The 20,797-nt window shown below is 39.7% G+C and overlaps 1 protein-coding gene and 1 long non-coding RNA gene across 4 annotated transcripts in view; one reads left to right on the top strand and one right to left on the bottom strand.

Annotated features, from left to right (window-relative positions):
* The window catches only part of MAMDC2 (MAM domain containing 2), a 183,668-nt gene extending 180,536 nt beyond the window's left edge, over nt 1–3,132 (top strand). For both annotated transcript variants that reach the window (XR_747924.2, XM_010362947.2), the window contains exons 13-14: nt 1,913–1,997; nt 2,129–3,132. Coding sequence is in view for 1 of the 2 variants with exons in the window: in XM_010362947.2 (XP_010361249.2) it covers nt 1,913–1,997; nt 2,129–2,193 (150 nt within the window). In the remaining variant the exon portion in view is untranslated. The remainder of the gene's footprint in view (nt 1–1,912; nt 1,998–2,128) is intronic.
* Nucleotides 1–20,797, bottom strand: part of LOC104662050 — a 53,878-nt gene that overhangs the window by 24,089 nt on the left and 8,992 nt on the right. Inside the window, exon 2 of one of the 2 annotated variants that reach the window (XR_004053929.1) lies at nt 5,449–5,632. The exons of the other annotated variant lie outside the window; for it this stretch is intronic. This is a non-coding gene — a long non-coding RNA (uncharacterized LOC104662050). The remainder of the gene's footprint in view (nt 1–5,448; nt 5,633–20,797) is intronic. 2 annotated transcript variants of the gene reach the window in all.

Below are 20,797 nucleotides of genomic sequence, written 5' to 3'. Positions count from 1 at the left end.
TAAAGAGCTTCTGCAGAGCAAAAGAAACTACCATCAGAGTGAACAGGCAACCTACAGAATGGGAGATCATCTGACAAAGGGCTAATATCCAGAACCTATAAAGAACTCAATCAAATTTACAAGAAAAAAACCACCCCATCAAAAAGTGGGCAAAGGATATGAACAGACACTTCTGAGAAGACATTCATACAGCCAACAGACACATGAAAAAATGCTTGTCATCACTTGCCATCAGAGAAATGCAAATCAAAACCACAATGAGATACCATCTCACACCAGTTAGAATGGCGATCATTAAAAAGTCAGGTAACAACAGGTGCTGGAGAGGATGTGGAGAAATAGGAACACTTTTACATTGTTAGTGGAACTGTAAACTAGTTCAACCATTGTGGAACACAGTGTGGCGATTCCTCAAGGATCTAGAACTAGAAATACCATTTGACCCAGCCATCCCATTACTGGGGATATACCCAAAGAATTATAAGTCATGCTACTATAAAGACACATGCACACGTATGTTTATTGTGGCACTATTCACAATAGCAAAGCCTTGGAATCAACCCAAATGTCCATCAGTGACAGACTGGATTAAGAAAATGTGGCACAGATACACCATAGAATACTATGCAGCCATAAAAAAGGATGAGTTTGTGTCCTTTGTAGGGACATGGATGCAGCTAGAAACCATCATTCTCAGCAAGCTATCCCAAGAACAGAAAACCAAACACCGCATGTTCTCACTCATAGGTGGGAACTGAACAATGAGATCACTTGGACACAGGAAGTGGAACATCACACACTGGGTCCTATTGTGGGGAGGGGGGAGGGATAGCATTAGGAGATATACCTAATGTAAATGATGAGTTAATGGGTGCAGCACACCAACATGGCACATGTATGCATATGTAACAAACCTGCACATTGTGCACATGTACCCTAGAACTTAAAGTATAATAAAAAGAAAAAGAAAATAAAAATTTTCATTAACAGTATTTTGCCAGTAGTCTGTCATTAAAGCTTCTTTGAAACATTAATTTCAAGTAACTTTATAAACATATTAATTAATTTATATTCTTTGATTTAATTTTAGGAAGGGTTTAAATACAATTTATGGGCTTTTTAAAATTTAATTTAAATTATACACTACTCCAATGAAGACTCATTTGCTTATAAAATGAATAGAGCAAATGTGTCTTCTGAACAACTTTCACTACCCATGGGCCTCCGTGGACCATTCAGTAATTTATTAACCATTGTTGGGACAGCCTTAGAGCTGGTTAAGTAATCTATTTTTCCTACAACCACAATATCTGATCAGTTATTTTCTTCTCAGAATCTAAAGTTATAAAACTGATTCTCTCTTCTGCCTGAGCTGTGTCTTTGATGTTGTGGTATTTAACATAAGTGAACCCTTCTCTTTGGTAAACTTCATTATTATGCTTTTCTGTTCATACATGGGTATCATCAGTCATATTAAATGTTTCCACCTAGTAGCAGTATCAGACATAGATTTATGGAGTGCTAAGGGAAATTTAAGTTTCTGAGCACCTCATTTTCACAGACCCTTTGTGAGAGCTGGGGGATGCTAGGAGCAGAGTGTTCCAACTGGGAAGAGGAAACCAGGTTACCACCAGGAAGCATTTTAGGCAAGCATTTCTGGGAAATTGGTAAAGAGATCTCAGAAGACAGGGACCTGAATCTTCAAGGCTTCAGTAATTTATTGTTTCTTTAAATTCCAAATAAACATTATCTTTAATTTCTAGATTTCAATTTGTAATTTGGTATCCTTTTCCTTAAAGGGATCCTCAAGAGCAATCTAAGTTTTCGTATCTACAAAGCCTGGATCTGCCCTGACCAGCACTGTATTATCAGGATGATTGTACTTCTACATTCAAACATATTATTCTTTCAGATTATTTTTGAAGCCATTCGAGGAGTATCGATAAGAAGTGATATCGCCATTGATGACATTAAATTTCAGGCAGGACCCTGTGGAGGTAATATTTTTTCCCAATTATATAAGCTTGACTGAAAATGGACTTTGCAATACTGTTTCAAACTACAATAATACAAATTAAACATTTTTCTATAATAAATACTGTTATTGTATATTTGTCTTTCCTGACAGAAATGGAAGATACAACTCAACAATCATCAGGACATTCTGAGGACTTAAATGAAATTGAGTATTAAGAAATGATCTGAATTGGATTAACTAGACGAAAATCATACCTCTCTTCAATCAAAATGAAAACAAAGCAAATGAATACTGGACAGTCTTAACAATTTTATAAGTTATAAAATGACTTTAGAGCACCCTCCTTCATTACTTTTGCAAAAACATACTGACTCAGGGCTTTTTCTTTTTGCATATGACAACTGTTACTAGAAATACAGGCTACTGGTTTTGCATAGATCATAAATCTTAATTTTGGTACCAGTTAAAAATACAAATGTACTATATTGTAGTCATGTTAAAGTACACAAAGGGCACAATCAAAATGAGATGCGCTCATTTAAATCTGCATTCAGTGAATGTATTGGGAGAAAAATAGGTCTTGCGGGTTTCCTTTTGAATTTTAAGTATCGTAAATATTTTTAAAGTAAATAATATGGGGTGTCAGTAATATCTGCAGAATGAATGCAGTCTTTCATGCTAATGAGTTAGTCTGGAAAAATAAAGTCTTCTTTTCTATGTTTTATTCATAGAAATGGAGTATTAATTTTTAATATTTTCACCATATGTGATAACAAAGGATTTTTCATGAATGTCCAAAGGTAAGTCAGTATTAATGAATGATGTATTACAAGGCAATGCTACCTTCTTTATTCCCCCTTTGAACTACCTTTGAAGTCACTATGCGCACATGGATAGAAATTGAACTCTTTTTTGTAAAGCAAGCTTAAAATGTTTATGTATACATACCCAGCAATTTTTATAAATGTGTTAAACAATTTTACTGATTTTTATAATAAATGGTAAGATTTTGAATACTATACATTCAGGCAGATATACTAAACTGCTTTTTATTTACTTGTTTAGAAAATTGTATATATATGTTTGTGTATCCTAACAGCTATTATGAAATTATAAAATTACCTAATAAAAATAATTTGAAAATCTTTTCACTAGCAATTAACTCATTTCTACATTATTTGTCTTCATCAGAGTATCTTCACTACATAACTACAGATTCTAATTTGAATCTCTACTCTGCCACAACAAAATGCTTAAGTCTTTTATTAGTGACATAAGCACTATTAATACAATAATTATTACTTTTTTCTCTTAATTTTCCTTTTCTCCACTGATACAATAATTTTTATAGCATGCTTTATTTCACATAGACAATCTCAATTTTTTATCTCATTAGAATGTAAACTCATATCCTAACATAGAGTACAAGATTTCTTGCTGTTTTGTTTACTTTTGTATTCTCAGTACCCAGAAAGTGTCTGGAATAGTAAGTGTGCAACAAAAAAATACTTGAATGAATGAATGTCTTTCCTGCTTCGGTAAGATGGAAATATTTTAACTCTTTCACAGATAAGGAAACAGAGTCTCAAAAGAGTGAAGAAATTACTCACGATTTTGTATCTGTTAAATGGAGGAATTTAAGAGTCTGGTCTGATTCAAAGGCTCATACCTCTTAACTACTTTGTGTAGCCAAAAGTCCATTGTTTCCCTGAAGTTGGGAGGGTTTCCCACTCAAGAGTGTCCAAACTCAAAAATTAATCTGTTAAGAGCTTTATCTTTCTGAATGCAAAGAAAACAAAAAATTATCCTGAGGTTTATGGATAAAATAAAATTTTATAATAAAATTTTGCAAATCAAATTCTATTTATGATTAATTGCCTATAGTGGAGGAAATTCCTTTTTTTTTTTTTTTTTTTTTTTTTTTGAGGCGGAGTCTCGCTCTGTCGCCCGGACTGGAGTGCAGTGGCCCGATCTCAGCTCACTGCAAGCTCCGCCTCCCGGGTTTTACGCCATTCTCCTGCCTCACCCTCCCGAGTAGCTGGGACTACAGGCGCCCGCCACCTCGCCCGGCTAGTTTTTGTATTTTTAGTAGAGACGGGGTTTCACTGTGTTAGCCAGGATGGTCTCGATCTCCTGACCTCGTGATCCGCCCGTCTCGGCCTCCCAAAGTGCTGGGATTACAGACTTGAGCCACCGCGCCCGACCAAAACAGAGCTGAAACATCAGGGAAGGAAGATTTCGAGATGTTGACCTATTCAGCTGCATACTAGGCCAGGCATAATTCCTCCAAAGCATTATTCTTGTCCAGAGCTACAGTTACATTTGCTGAATTAAGGAGTGAAGATTGTATCTTCAGGACTCAACACAGTATCTGATACCTAGTAAGGGGGTTATAATATGTGGTGAGTAAATAAAGTCATTCAACAGCCTTCTTGCTGGTGACATAAATCCATAGTAATAATCACAGCTAACATGTGTTGAATACTATTTTCAGACATTTTTCAATGTTTCGCTGCCACATCTGTGTTCTTATCCTTACAAGGTCGCCTCCTGAACGTGATAGCTCTCCTACCAGCTCCATCCTCAATGTCAATTTACACTCTAGGCAAAGATTCTAAGTCTCCCTCTTTCAAGAGTATTTATTGGCTACCAAAATTGCCTCTAAGGTTGCTAAACTGGGAATCCTGCTAGAGATGCCAACTTTGGAAATTGGGGGAAAAGAGGTGGGGGTTGGGGTACCAGATATTGGCTTGGGGCAGAAAAGGAGGTAATTATAACCAGTTGTTGCTGAGAAACAACCTGAAGTTAATCTAAGAGAAAAAAAGGAGGTGGATAGTGAGCTGCTTAACTCACCTTTCCTCATTTATGCTCCTTTGACAAAATTCAATTGTTTGATGCTTCTTTTCCCTTTCCAGGTTGCCCCTGGCATTCATTTCAACTATATTTCACCTTCGTTTTAACTATATTTCACCTGGATGAATACATGGAAAGGATAGTAAGCACAGTATAGGTTTCTCAGATTTAGAAAAGCCCAGGGAGAAGAAATGCTAGCTAATAGATACTGCTTAACAATTTAAGCCCAGTGTTGGCTTTTATTCCAATTCTCAGCAGCACCTAAACATAAAAGTGCTTCAAATGGAAATTGCTTTCTCATACAGATTGCCTTCTCTTCTATAATTTCCTGTCTAGGATGGAGATTATTTGTGTATAGAAGGGAGTGAAGAACTGAATACTGAGAAAATAGTGCCTGTGATGCAGGGTTTGGTTTAATATGGAGGAAGAAAAGGTTCAACAAAGATTTCTAGAGAACTCTATGCTCCAGGCATTGTACTGAGCATAGAGGTTACAAAAATGCTCACAGATTAGTGAGGAAGAGAGAGAGATAAACCAGTAAACACTGTTTGGAGTGCTAAATACAAAATGGCCATAAGCCCAGGGTGCTATGGGAGGGCCTCTGGGGGGCATCTGACCTGGCAGGACAGAGGCAGCCTCCTGGCTGCAGTCTGGAGAGAGCAGTGGAAATCAACAGCGCCCACTTGCACAGTGTCCCTGATGCCTTCATGTCTTCTCTCACACTCTGAGGGCTAAGACCTGGGCTCTGTGACTTCTTGGTCTCATGCCAGGGCAATGTTTCCTTGTGTGATTTAACCAGAACTGGGGAAAAAAAACAAAAAACTGAGTTTCTGTAACTAATAATTCTAATGACACTGGATTTTCAACATATGGATTACTATAAAGAGGTAATACAGCACAGTGATTAAGGATACTGTTTCTGGATTTACGCTGTCCTTTTAAATCTCGGGTCTGCCACTTACAAGCTATGTGACTGAAGGCAAGTCACTTACACCTACTCCCACTCCTTTTCTTAGTCTGCAAAATGGGGCAAAGACTTATTCCTGCTTCTTAGGGTTGCTGCAAAGATTAAATGAGAATAATATGAGCACCTATAACAGTCTCAGACACACAAAAGCCATTCTAGTTTATAAGGTTTCAGTGAAATTTCAGATAAATCATGGTGATTTTTTTTTTTTTTTTTTTGAGATGGAGTCTCGCTCTGTCGCCCAGGCTGGAGTGCAGTGGCCGGATCTCAGCTCACTGCAAGCTCCGCCTCCCGGGTTTACGCCATTCTCCTGCCTCAGCCTCCCAAGTAGCTGGGACTACAGGCGCCCGCCACGTCGCCCGGCTAGTTTTTTGTATTTTTAGTAGAGACAGGGTTTCACCATGTTAGCCAGGATGGTCTCGATCTCCTGACCTCGTGATCCGCCCGTCTCGGCCTCCCAAAGTGCTGGGATTACAGGCTTGAGCCACTGCGCCTGGCCAAATCATGGTGATTTTTATGTATTCTTTTTCTATGAAGGAATTGTGAGTTTATAGTGCCATCTTAAGGATAAAACAAACATATAATCTTGCCATTTTATCATCTTTTTCTTTATCACTCACAGTACAACTCATTTTGACTAGTAGCTGGGTAATGCTCTCCCCTGTGTTCTTCCCACTCCACTTGCTCCTAGTAAAATCCCACTTGCCCCTAGCAAAATGTATCATTGCTAAACCTAACTTCTTGTTTATCTCCTCAAGAATGCTTACTTACTCAGTTTTGTATCCCCACTGCCTAGCATACTCAAAAGATTTCTGGATTAAATAAACAAATGCTTAGTAAAAGCATTTTGTTTAGTACAAACATGCATGTGGGTTTCAAAAATCACAAGGAATATAATGGTGCTTTTTGATCCATTACAATTTTATCGGTCATTTTAATATATTTGTCTGGACATTACTCTCCCCAGATAATCCAAGCCTCTAACATTTCATAAATGAACCTGGCTGCACCGTGAATACCTGTATATTTAAAAATATGCGGTGAATTCAAACCCAAATCAAAAGCCCCATTGACTATAAAAAAATATGCCAAGAAAGGGTGGGGGGGAAATGGAAAACAGATACGTAAAGGCAGGTGAGTGAAACATCACAATGTATACCTATTGATATCATATAAACATATTGCTTATTCAAAAAATAAACATGGCAAGATATATATGCTTGAGAACATGAAGGTATTCTATGTGGCAAAATGAATTATCTCAACGCTGCCCCGTTCCCCCATACACATGTGTACACATACACAAGACAAAACATTTAAAAATTCTTGGTGAAATTTGACGACCTTTATTGTAAATGAATACCTAAGCTGGTAAGAAAGTAAGGGAAATGTCCAGCTACCCTCTGAAACCCCTCCTCTGCTTTGAAAAAGAGAACTGAAAAGCAGAGATGTAAGTACATAAGCTGACGCTATAGCTACCTGGAGGGAGGTTGTCAGTCTTGGTAATCTGGGGTCTTAGGCTCTTAAACCATAAAGGGATCAGGAAAGAGCCTGCCAAGGGGTGGGGAGGATAGAACAGAGACTTCATAAATAAACCCAAGACTCTTGAAGAGCTACATTTGTACTAAAAGGGTAAATCCAGACAATAAAATAAAAATAAAAATCTTCCTTCAGCACAGGGAGATTGTTAGGATGCCAACTCTTCTCCATTTAGACTGTGGCGTGGGGTATAGGAGTTCTTCCTTGAGAATTCTTAATTATATTACACAAATTTAGAGTGCAAACTTACTCTGCCCTCATGATCTGGGAATCCATAAGCTCAAAGTTTAACATGAGAATATGTCCCTGGCTAGTGATATTCTTGGGGCACCTGGCTGAAATTAATATAAAATTCTTTAGGGGACCGTGTACTCAACCTAGGCTGTGCACAGTTCACACATATAAAACTGCACTGAAGAAAGACTCACCGTTCAAAACTACAGAACATTTAGTCAAAGAATCCACTAACAGCAAAAATGAGCTGTCAAGAAACGAAGAATTACATACCCAAGACTTCATAAGATGGAAATTGTTAGTAGACACTTGAAGTATTTTTTAAATGATTAGAGAAAAATATATAACAAAGCCAATACTCTATGAAAATGCAGATAGTTTTTGTTTTCGATTATGTTTTTTTTTTGAGAGAGAGTCTTGCTATGTTGCCCAGACTGGAGTACAGTGGCTATCCATAGTACCATAGTATCCAGGATACCATATACCATAGTATCCAGGCTATCATGGTGCACTATAGCCTGAAACTCTGGGCTTACGTGATCCTCCTGCCTCAGCCTTTCAAGTCTCTGGGACTATAGGCACATGCCACTGCACCAAGCAAATCTACCCAGCAGGTAGATTTTTTAAAAACTGAATAGAACTTCTACATATAATAAATAATAGTCATAAAATTAAAAATTCAGTGTGAAAGGCAAACAAGCAATAAGGCATATCTAATAGAAAGAGAATGATGAACTGGAATACAAGGTAATAAAGCAGACTACAGCACAGGGAGATCAAGAAATGGAAAATATGAAGAACAGGAATGAGAGTCAATGTATTGAAATCAGTGACAGAAAAAGAGTGGGGGAGAGGTAATGCTCAAAGGGAGAATATTTGAGACTGTTGCAGAATTGATTATAGATAAAAATGTTCAAAATCATGAAGTTCAGTAAATTCTGAGCAATATAAAAAATAAATCTATACCTAAACACATTACAAAATTATGGAATACCAAAATCAAAGAGAAAAATGCAACCAAAATGAAAAGACAGATGAACCTCAAAGGAATGAAAATCAAACAAAATCTAACCCACCAATAACAAAGCAAGTGAGAAGACAGGGAAATAAGAGCTTTAAAATATTGAAAGGAAATAATCTTCAACCAGAATGAGGACAAAATAATGTCATTTTCAGATAAGAAAGAAAGAAATGGTATTTTTGCTGGCAAGATGGCCAAACAGAAACAGCTCCGGTCTGCAGCTCCCACTGAGATCCATGCAAAAGGCAGGTAATTTCTGCATTTCCAACTTAGGTACCTGAGTCATTTCACTGGGACTGGTCGGACAGTGGGTGCAGTCCAAGCTGGGGGAACGGAAGCAGGGTGGGGTGTCACCTCACCAGCAAAGTGCAAGGGGTTGGGGAACTCCCTCTCCTAGCCAAGGAAAGCCATTAGGAACTGTACCATGCACTCAGGCCCAGACACTCTGCTTTTCCCATGTTCTTCACAACTTGCAGACCAGGAGATTCCCTCCAGTGCCTACACCCTATACCACCAGGGCCCTGAGTTTACAGCACAAAACTGGTGGCCATTTGGGCAGACACCGAGCTAGCCGCAGGAGTTTTTTTTTTTCATACCCCTAGTGGTGCCTGGAATGCCAGCGAAACACAACTGTTCACTCCCCTGGAAAGGGGGCTGAAGCCAGGGAGCCAAGTGGTCTGGCTCAGTAGGTTCCACCCTCACGGAGCCCAGCAAGCTGAGATCCACTAGCTTGAAATTCTTGTGCCAGCACAGCAGTATGAGCACGACCTGGGATGCTCCAGCTTGTTAGGGGGAAGGGCGTCCACCATTGCTGAGGCTTGAACACAGGACGAGAACTTTGTGAAGCATACACAAGTATCAATAGCCCAATCGATCAAGTGGAAGAAAGGATATCAGAGATTGAAGATCAACTCAATGAAATAAAGCAAGAAGACAAGATTAGAGAAAAAAGACGGAAAAGAAACGAACAAAGCCCCAAGAAATATGGGACTCTGAAAAGACCAAATCTACATTTGATTGGCGTACCTGAAAGTGACGAGGAAAACGGAACCAAGACAGAAAACACTCTTCAGCATATTACCCAGGAAAACGTCCCCAACCTAGCAAGACAGGCCAACATTCAAATTCAGAAAATACAGAGAACACCACACAGATACTCCTCGAGATGAGAAACCCCAAGACACAAAATCATCAGATTTTCCAAGGTTGAAATGAAGGAAAAAATGTTAAGGGCAGCCAGAGAGAAAGATCAGGTTACCCACAATGGGAAGTCCATCAGACTAACAGTTTTACCTTCAGTGTAAACAAAGTCGCCCAGAAGTCTGAACTGGGCGCAGCCCACCGCAGCTCAGCAAGGCCACTGCAGCCAGACTGCCTCTCTAGATTCCCTCCTGTCTGAGCAGGGCATCTCTGAAAAAAAGGCAGCAGCCCCAGTCTTACAGATAAAATCCCCTTATAGATAAAACCCCCACCTCCCTGGGACAGAGCATGTTGGAGAAGGGGCAGTTGTGGGTGCAGCTTCAGCAGACTTAAACGTCCCTACCTGCAAGCTCTGAAGAGAGCAGGAGATCTACCAGCATAGCGTTCAAGCTCTGATAAGGGAGAGCCTGCCTCCTCAAGTGGGTCCATGACCCCCGTGTATCCTGACTGGGAGACACCTCCCAGTAGGAGCCAACAGACACCTCATACAGGAAAGCTCTGGCTGGCATCCAGCAGGTGCCCCTCTGGGAGGAAGCTTCCAGAGGAAGGAACAGGCAGCAATCTTTGCTGTTCTGCAGCCACCACTGGTGATACCCAAGCAAACAGGTTCTGAGTAGAACTCCAGCAAACTCCAGCATACCTGCAGCAGAGGGGACTGGCTGCTAAAAGGAAAACTAACAAACACAGAGGAATAGTATCAACATCAACAAAAAGGACGTCCACTCAGAGACCCCATCTGAAGGTCACCAACTTCAAAGACCAAAGGTAGATAAATCTATGAAGATGGGGAGAAACCAACACAAAAAGGCTGAAAATTCCAAAAACCAGAACACCTCTTCTCCTCCAAAGGATCACAATTCCTCGCCAGCAAGGGAACAAAACTGGACAGAGAATGAGTTTGACAAGTTGACAGAAGTAGGCTTCAGAAGGTGGGTAATAACAAACTCCACCGAGCTAAAGGAGGATATTCTAACCCAATGCATGGAAGCTAAGAACCTTGAGAAAAGGTTAGACAAACTGCTAACCAGAATAACCAGTTTAGAGAAGAACATAAATGACCTGATGGAGCTGAAAAACACAGGACGAGAACTTTGTGAAGCATACACAAGTATCAATAGCCCAATCGATCAAGTGGAAGAAAGGATATCAGAGATTGAAGATCAACTCAATGAAATAAAGCAAGAAGACAAGATTAGAGAAAAAAGACAGAAAAGAAACGAACAAAGCCCCAAGAAATATGGGACTCTGAAAAGACCAAATCTACATTTGATTGGCGTACCTGAAAGTGACGAGGAAAATGGAACCAAGACAGAAAACACTCTTCAGCATATTACCCAGGAAAACGTCCCCAACCTAGCAAGACAGGCCAACATTCAAATTCAGAAAATACAGAGAACACCACACAGATACTCCTCGAGATGAGAAACCCCAAGACACATAATCATCAGATTTTCCAAGGTTGAAATGAAGGAAAAAATGTTAAGGGCAGCCAGAGAGAAAGATCAGGTTACCCACAATGGGAAGTCCATCAGACTAACAGTTGATCTCTCAGCAGAAACCCTACAAGCCAGAAAAGAGTGGGGGCCAATATTCAACATTCTTAAAGAAAAGAATTTTCAACCCAGAATTTCATATCCAGCCAAACTAAGCTTCATAAGCAGAGAAGAATTAAAATCCTTTACAGACAAGCAAATGCTGAGCGATTTTGTCACCACCAGGCCTGCCTTACAAGAGCTCCTGAAGAAAGCACTAAACATGGAAAGAAGCAACCAGTACCAGTCACTGCCAAACCATGCCACACTGTAAAGACCATCAATGCTATGAAGAAACTGCATCAACTAACAAGCAAAATAACCAGCTAGCATCATAATGACAGAATCAAATTCACACGTAACAATATTAACAGGCTAAACAACCCCGTTAAAACACACAGACTGGCAAATTGGATAAAGAATCAAGACCTATCAGTGTGCTGTATTCAGGAGACCCATCTCACGTGCAAAGACACACATATGCTCAAAATGAAGGGATGGAGATTTACCAAGCAAAAGGAAAGGAAAAGAAAAACAAAAACAAAAAACAAAACAAAAAAACAAAAAAAGCAAGGATTGCAATCTGAGTCTCTGATAAAACAGACCTTAAACCAACAAAGATCAAAACAGATGAAGAAGGGGATTACATATGGTAAAGGAATCAATTCAAGAGGAGCTAACTATCCTAAATATATATGCACCCAATAGAGGAGCACCCAGATTTATAAAACAGGTTCTTAAAGACCTGCAAAGAGACTTAGACTCCCACCTAATAATAGTGAGAGACTTTAACACACCACTGTTAATATTAGACAGATATCAATGAGTCAGAAAACTAACAAGGATATCCAGGACTTGAACTCAGCTATGGACCAAGCAGACCTAATAGACAACTACAAAATTCTCCAACCCAAATCAACAGAATATACACTCTTCTCAGCACCACATCGCACTTATTCTGAGACTGACCACATGATTGAAAGTAAAACACTCCTCAGCAAATAAAAAAGAACAGAGATTACATCAAACTGTCTCTCAGACCACAATGCAATCAAATTAGAACTCAGGATTAAGAAACTCACTCAAAACCGCACAACCACAGGGAAACTGAACAACTTGCTCCTGAATGACTAATGGGTAAATAATGAAATGAAGACAGACATAAAGATGTTCTTTGAAACCAATGAGAACAAAGACACAACATACCAGAATCTCTGGGACACATTTAAAACAGTGTGCAGAGGGAAATTTATAACACTGGATGCCCACAAGAGAAAGAAGGAAAGATCTAAAATTGACACCCTAACATCACAATTAAAAGAACTAGAGAAGCAAGAGCAAACAAATTCAAAAGCTAGAAGACAAGAAATAACTAATATCAGAGCAGAACTGAAAGAGATAGAGATACAAAAACCCTTCAAAAAAAATCAATGAATCCAGGACCTGATTTTTTTAAAAAAGATCAACAAAATAGGCGACTTTTTAAAAGATCAACAAAATAGACCCCTAGCCAGACTAATAAAGAAAAAAAGAAGAATCAAATAGATGTAATAAAAAATGATAAAGGGGATAGCACCACCAATCCCATAGAAATACAAACTGTCATCAGAGAATACTATAAACATCTCTATGCAAATAAACTATAAAATCTAGAAGAAATGGGTAAATTCCTGGACACATACACCCTCCAAAGACTAAACCAAGAAGAAATCGAATCCCTGAATAAACCAGTAACAAATTCTAAATTGAGGCAGCAATCAATAGCCTACCAACCAAAACAAGCCCAGCACCAGATGGATTTACAGGCGATTTCTACCAGAGGTACAAAGAGGAGCTGGTACCATTCCTTCTGAAACTATTCCAAACAAGGGAATAAGAGGGAATCCTCCCTAACTCATTGTATAAGGCCAGCATCATCCTGATACCAAAACCTTGCAGAGACGCAACAAAAAAAAGAAAATTTCAGGTCAAAATCCCTGATGAACATCAGTGCTAAAATCCTCCATAAAGTACTGGCAAACTGAGGCCGGGCGCGGTGGCTCAAGCCTGTAATCTCAGCACTTTGGGAGGCCGAGACGAGGTCAGGAGATCGAGACCATCCTGGCTAACATGGTGAAACCCCGTCTCTACTAAAAAAATACAAAAAAAAAAAAACTAGCCGGGCGAGGTGGCGGGCGCCTGTAGTCCCAGCTACTCGGGAGGCTGAGGCAGGAGAATGGCGTAAACCCGGAAGGCGGAGCTTGCAGTGAGCTGAGATCCGGCCACTGCGCTCCAGCCTGGGCGACAGAGCGAGACTCCGTCTCAACAAAAAAAAAAAAAAAAAAAAAAAAATACTGGCAAACTGAATCCAGCAGCACATCAAAAAGCTTATTCACCACAATCAACTCGGCTCCATCCCTGGGATGCAAGGCTGGTTCAACATATGCAAATCAATAAACGTAATCCATCACATAAACAGAACCAATGACAAAAACCACAAGATTATCTCAATAGATGCAGAAAAGGCCTTCAATAATATTCAACACCCCTTCATGCTTAAAACTCTCAATAAACTAGGCATTGATGGAACATATCTCAAAATCATAAGAGCTATTTATTACAAACCCAAGGCCATCATACTGAATGGGCAGAAACTGGAAGCATTCCCTTTGAAAACCGGCACAAGACAAGGATGCCCTCCCTCACCACTCCTATTCAACATAGTTTTGGAAGTTCTGGCCAGGGAAATCAGGCAAGAGAAATAAATAAAGGGTATTCAATTAGGAAAAGAGGAAGTCAAATTGTCCCTGTTTGCAGATGACATGATTGTATATTTAGAAAACCCCATTGTCTCAGCCCAAAATCTCCTTAAACTGATAAACAACTTCAGCAAAGTCTCAGGATACAAAATCAGTGTGCAAAAATCACAAGGATTCCTATACACCAATAACAGAGTCAAATCATGAGTGAACTCCCATTCACAATTGCTACAAAGAGAATAAAGTACCTAGGAATACAACTTACAAGGGATGTTAAGGACCTCTTCAAGGAGAACTATAAACCACTGCTCAAGAAAATAAGAGAGGACACAAACAAATGGAAAAACATTGCATGCTCATGGATAGGAATACTCAATACTGTGAAAATGGCCATACTGCTCAAAGTAATTTATGGATTCAATGTTATCCCCATCAAGCTACCATTGACTTTCTTCACAAAATTGGAAAAAACTACTTTAAAGTTCATATGGAATGAAAAAAGAGCCCACATAGCCAAGACAATCCTAAATGAAAAGAACAAAGCTGGAGGCATCACACTACCTAACTTCAAACTATACTACAAGGCTACAGCAATAAAAACAGCATGGTACTGGTACCAAAATATATGTATAGACCAATGGAACAGAACAGAGGCCTCAGAAATAATGCCACATATCTACAACCATCTGATTTTTGACAAACCTGACAAAAACAAGCAATGGAGAAAGGATTCCCTATTTAATAAATGTGCTGGGAAAACTGACTAGCCATATGCAGAAAGCCAAAACTGGATCCCTTCCTTACACCTTATACAAAAATTAACTCAAGATGGATTAAAGAGTTAAATGTAAGACCTAAAACCATAAAAACCCTGAAAGAAAACTTAGGCCATAACATTCAGGACATATGCATGGGCAAAGACTTCATTACTAAAACACCAAAAGCAACACAGCAAAAGCCAAAATTGACAAATGGGATCTAATTAAACTAAAGAACTTCTGCACAGCAAAAGAAACTGTCATCAGAATGAACTGGCAACCTACAGAATGGGAGAAAATTTCTGCAATCTATTCATCTGACAAAGGACTAATATCCAGAATCTACAAAGAACTTAAACAAATTTACAAGAAAAAAAAAAACTCCATCAGAAAGTGGGCGAAAAGATATGAACAGACACTCCCCAAAAGAAGTCATTTATGCAGCCAACGAACATATGAAAAAAAAACTCATCATAAGTGGTCATTAGAGAAATGCAAATCAAAACCACGATGAGCTACCATCTCACGCCAGTCAGAAGGGCAATCATTAAAAAGTCAGGAAACAACACATGCTGGAGAGGATGTGGAGAAATAGAAATGCTTTTACACTGTTGGTGGGAGTGTAAATTAGTTCAACCATTGTGGAAGACAGTGTGGCAATTCCTCTAGTATCTAGAACTAGAAATACCATTTGACCCAGCCATCCCATTACTGGGGATATACCCAAAGAATTATAAGTCATGCTGCTATAAAGACACATGCATACGTATGTTTATTGTGGCACTATTCACAATAGCAAAGACTTGGAACCAATCCAAATGCCCATCAATGATAGAGTGGATAAAGAAAATGTGGCACATATACACCATGGAATACTACGCAGCCATAAAAATGAATGAGTTCATGTCCTTTGCAGGGACACGGATGACACTGGAAACCATTATTCTCAGCAAACTAATGCAAGAACAGAAAACCAAACGCCACATGTTCTCACTCATAAGTAGGAGTTGATCAATGAGAACACACGGACACAGGGAGGGGAACATCACACACCAGGGCCTGTTTAGGGGTGGGGGCCTAGGGTAGGGATAGCATTAGGAGAAATATCTAATGTAGATGACGGGTTGATGGGTGCAGCAAACAACCATGGCATGTATATACCTATGTAACAAACCTGCACGTTCTCCACATGCACCACAGAACTTAAAGTATAATTTAAAAAAAAAAGAAAAAGAAGAAATCATGTACTTTATACATATGTGTATAAATGTATGGCAATATGTGTATATATACATATATATGATAGTAAAAGTACTACATATCAAAATTTGTGGGGTGTAGCTAAATTAATACACAGAGAATTTTATTACCTTAAAAAATTAACAAGAGGAGGGCGTTCCAAGATGGCTGAATAGGAACAGCTCCAGTCTGCAGCTCCCAGCATGATCAATGCAGAAGATGGGTATTTCTGCATTTCCAACTGAGGTACCTGGTTCATCTCATTGGGACTAGTTGGACAGTGGGTGCAGCCCATGGAGGGCGAGCTGAGGCAGGGCAGGGCATTACCTCACCCAGGAATCACAAGGGGCCGGAGGATTTCCCTTTCCTAGCCAAGGGAAGCCGTGACAGACTACCTGGAAAAACAGGACACTCCTACCCAAATACTGCACTTTCCCCAAGGTCTTAGCAACTGGCAGACAAGTAGATTCTCCCCTGTGCCTGGCTTGGCGGGTCCCATGCTCACAGAGCCTTGCTCACTGCTAGTGCAGCAGTCTGAGATCGAACTGCGAGGGAGCAGTCTGGCTGGGAAAGGGGCGTCTGCCATTGCTGAGGCTCAAGTAGGTATACAAAGCAGCTGGGAAGTTCGAACTGGGTGGAGTCCACTGCAGCACAACAAGGCCTACTGCTCTAGACTCCACCTCTGCGGACAGGGTATAGGTGAATAAAAGTCAGCAGACAACTGCTGCGATTTAAACATCCCTGTCTGACAGCTCTGAAGAGCAGTGTTTGAGCTCTGAGAACAGAGGGCCTCCTCAGGTGGGTCCCTGACCCCTGTGTAGCCTAACTGGGAAAAACCTCCCAGTAGGGGCCAACAGACAGCTCATATAGGTGGCTGCCCCTCTGAGACAAAGCTTCCAGAGGAAGAATCAGGTAGCAGTATTTGCTGTGCTGCAGTATTTGCTGCTCTGCAGCCTCCACTGGTGATACCCAGGCAAACAGAGTCAGGAATGGATCTCTAGCAAACTCCAACAGACCTGCAGCTGAGGGACCTGACTATTAGAAGAAAACTAACAAACAGAAAGGAACAGCATCAACATCAACAAAAAGGTCATCTACACCAAAACCCCATCTGTAGGTCACCAACATAAAAGACCAAAGGTAGATAAAATCATAAAGATGGGGAGAAACCAGAGCAGAAAAGCTGAAAATCCTAAAAAAATCAGAGTACCTCTTCTCCTCCAAAGGATCGCAGCTCCTCACGAGCAACGGAACAAAGCTGGACGGAGAATGACTTTGACAAGCTGACAGAAGTAGGCTTCAGAAGGTCGGTAATAACAAACTTCTTGAAGCTAAAGAAGGATGTTCAAACCCATCGCAAAGAAGCTAAAAAAACCTTGAAGAAAGATTAGACGAATGGCTAGAATAAAGTGTAGAGAAGATCTTAAATGACCCAATGGAGCTGAAAACCATGGCACGAGAACTTTGTGATGCATGCAGAAGTTTCAATAGCTGATTTGATCAAGTGGAAGAAAGGGTATCAGTGATTGAAGATGAAATTAATGAAATAAAGCGAGAAGGCAAGGTTAGAAAAAAAGAGTAAACATAAACGAACAAAGCCTCCAAGAAATATGGGACTCTGTGAAAGGACCAATCTACATTTGATTGGTGTACTTGAAAGTGATGGGGAGAATGGAACCAAGTTGGAAAACACTCTGCAGGATATTATCCAGGATAACTTCCCCAACCTAGCAAGACAGGCTAACATTCAAATTCAGGAAATACAGAGAACACCACAAAGATACTCCTCGAGAAGAGCAACCCCAAGATACATAATTGTCAGATTCTCCAAGGTTGAAATGAAGGAAAAAGTGTTAAGGGCAGCCAGAGGGAAAGGTTGAGTTGCCCACAAAGGGAAGCCCATCAAACTAACAGCAGATCTCTCGGCAGAAACCCTACAAGCCAGAAGAGAGTGGGGGCCAGTATTCAACATTCTTAAAGAAAAGAATTTTCAACCCAGAATTTCATATCCAGCCAAACTAAGCTTCACAAGTGAAGGAGAAATAAAATCCTTTACAGACAAGCAAATGCCGAGAGATTTTGTCACCACCAGGCCTGCCTTACAAGAGCTCCTGAAGCAAGCACTAAACATGGAAAGAAACAACGGGTACCAGTGACTGAAAAAAAACACCCAAAGTGTAAAGACCATCGATGCTAGGAAGAAACTGCATCAATTAACGGGCAAAATAACCAGTAAACATCACAATGACAGGATCAAATTCACACATAACAATATTAACCTTAAATGTAAATGGGCTGAGTGCCCCAGTTAAAAGACACAGACTAGAAAATTAGATAGAGTCAAGACATCAGTGTGCTGTATTCAGGAGACCCATCTCACATGCCAAGATGCACAGAGGCTCAAAATAAAGGGATAGAGGAAGATTTACCAAGGAAATCCAAAGCAAAGAAAACAAGGGGTTGCAATTATAGTCTCTGATAAAACAGACTTTAAACCAACAAAGATCAAAAGAAACAAAGAAGGCCATTACATAATGCTAAAGGTATCAATTCAACAAGAAGAGCTAACTATCCTAAATATATATGCACCCAATACAGGAACAACCAGATTCATAAAGCAACTCCTTAGAGACCTACAAAGAGACTTAGACTCCCACACAATAGTAATGGGAGAATTTAATACCCCATTGTCAGTATTAGATAGATCAACGAGACAGAAAGTTAACAAGGATATCCAGGAATTGAACTCAGCTCTGCAACAAGCAGACCTAATAGATAACTCTCCACCCCAAGAACTCTCCACCTCAAATCAACAGAATATACATTCTTCTCAGCACCACATCGCACTCATTCCAAAATTGACCACATAGTTGGAAGTAAAACACTCCTCAGCAAATACAAAAGAACAGAAATTACAACAAACTGTCTCTCAGACCACAGTGCAATCAAATTAGAACTCAGGATTAAGAAACTCACTCAAAACCGCACAACTACATGGAAACTGAACAACTTGCTCCTGAATGACTACTGTGTAAATAACGAAATGAAGGCAGAAATAAAATCAATGAGAACAAAGACACAATGTACCAGAATCTCTGGGACACAATTAAAGCAGTGTGTAGAGGGAAATTTATAGCACTAAATGCCCACAAGAGAAAGAAGGAAAGATCTAAAATTGACATCCTAACATCACAATTAAAAGAACTACAGAAGCAAGAGCAAACTAATTCAAAATCTAGCAGAAGGCAAGAAATAGCTAAGATCAGAGCAGAACTGAAAGAGACAGACAAAAAAGCCCTTCAAAAAATCAATGAATCCAGGAGCTGGTTTTTTAAAAAGATCAACAAAATTGACAGACCTCTAGCAAGACCGATAAAGAAGAAAAGACAGAATAATCAAATAGACGCAATTAAAAATGATAAAGGGGACACCACCACCAATGCCATAGAAATGCAAACTACCATCAGGGAATACTATAAACACCTCTGTGCAAATAAACTAGAAACTTAAGAAGAAATAGGTAAATTCCTGGACACATATGCCCTCCCAAGACTAGATTAAACAAGGAAGAAGTTGAATCTCTGAATAGACCAATAACAGGCTCTGAAATTGAGGCAATAATTAATAGCCTACCAATCAAAAAAACTCCAGGACTAGACAGATTCACAGCCAAATTCTACCAGAGGTACAAAGAGGAGCTGGTACCATTCCTTCTGAACTATTTGGAACTTCTATTCCAAACAAAAGAAAAAGAGGGAATCCTCCCTAACTCATTTTATGAGGCCAACATCATCCTGATACCAAAGCCTGGCAGAGACACAACAAAAAAAAGAGAATTTTAGACCAATATACCTGATGCACATCGATGCAAAAATCCTCAATAAAATACTGGCAAACCGAATCCAGCAGCACATCAAAAAGCTTATCTACCACGATCAAGTCGGCTTCATCACTGGGATGCACAGCTGGTCCAACATATGCAAATCAATAAACGTAATCCATCACATAAACAGAAGCAATGACAAAAACCACGATTATCTCAATAGATGTAGAAAAGGCGTTCGATAAAATTCAACACCCCTTCATGCTAAAAACTCTCAGTAAACTGGGTATTCATGCGACATACCTCAAAAAAATAAGAGCTTTTTATTACGAACTCAGAGCCAGTATCATACTGAATGGGCAAAAATGGGAAGCATTCCCTTTGAAATCCAGCACAAGTCAAGGATGCCCTCTCTCGCCATTCCTATTAGACATAGCTTTGCAAGTTCTGGCCAGGGCAATCAGGCAAGAGAAAGAAATAAAAGTTATTCAATTAGGAAATGAGGGTGTCAAATTGTCCTTGTTTGCAGATGACATGAGCGTATATTTAGAAAACCCCATTGTCTCAGCTCAAAATCTCCTTAAGCTGATAAGCAACTTTAGCAAAGTCTCAGGATACAAAATCAATGTGCACAAATCACAAGCATTGCTATACACCATTAACAGACAGCCAAATCATGAGTGAACTCCCATTCACAACTGCTACAAAGAGAACCTAGGAATCCAAATACCTAGGAATCCAACTTACAAGGGATGTGAAGGACCTCTTCAAGGGGAACTACAACCCACTGCTCAACAAAATAAAAGAGGACACAAACAAATGTAAGACTATTCCATGCTCACGGATAGGAAGAATCAGTATCATGAAATTGGTCATACTGCCCAAGGTAATGTACAGATTCAATGCCAACCCCAT

Source organism: Rhinopithecus roxellana, chromosome 16, assembly GCF_007565055.1.
Source record: "Rhinopithecus roxellana isolate Shanxi Qingling chromosome 16, ASM756505v1, whole genome shotgun sequence".
In the NCBI taxonomy this organism is placed as follows: Eukaryota; Metazoa; Chordata; class Mammalia; order Primates; family Cercopithecidae; genus Rhinopithecus; species Rhinopithecus roxellana.
Note: the sequence above shows the minus strand (reverse complement) of the source record. Positions and strands in the feature narration are given on the sequence as shown.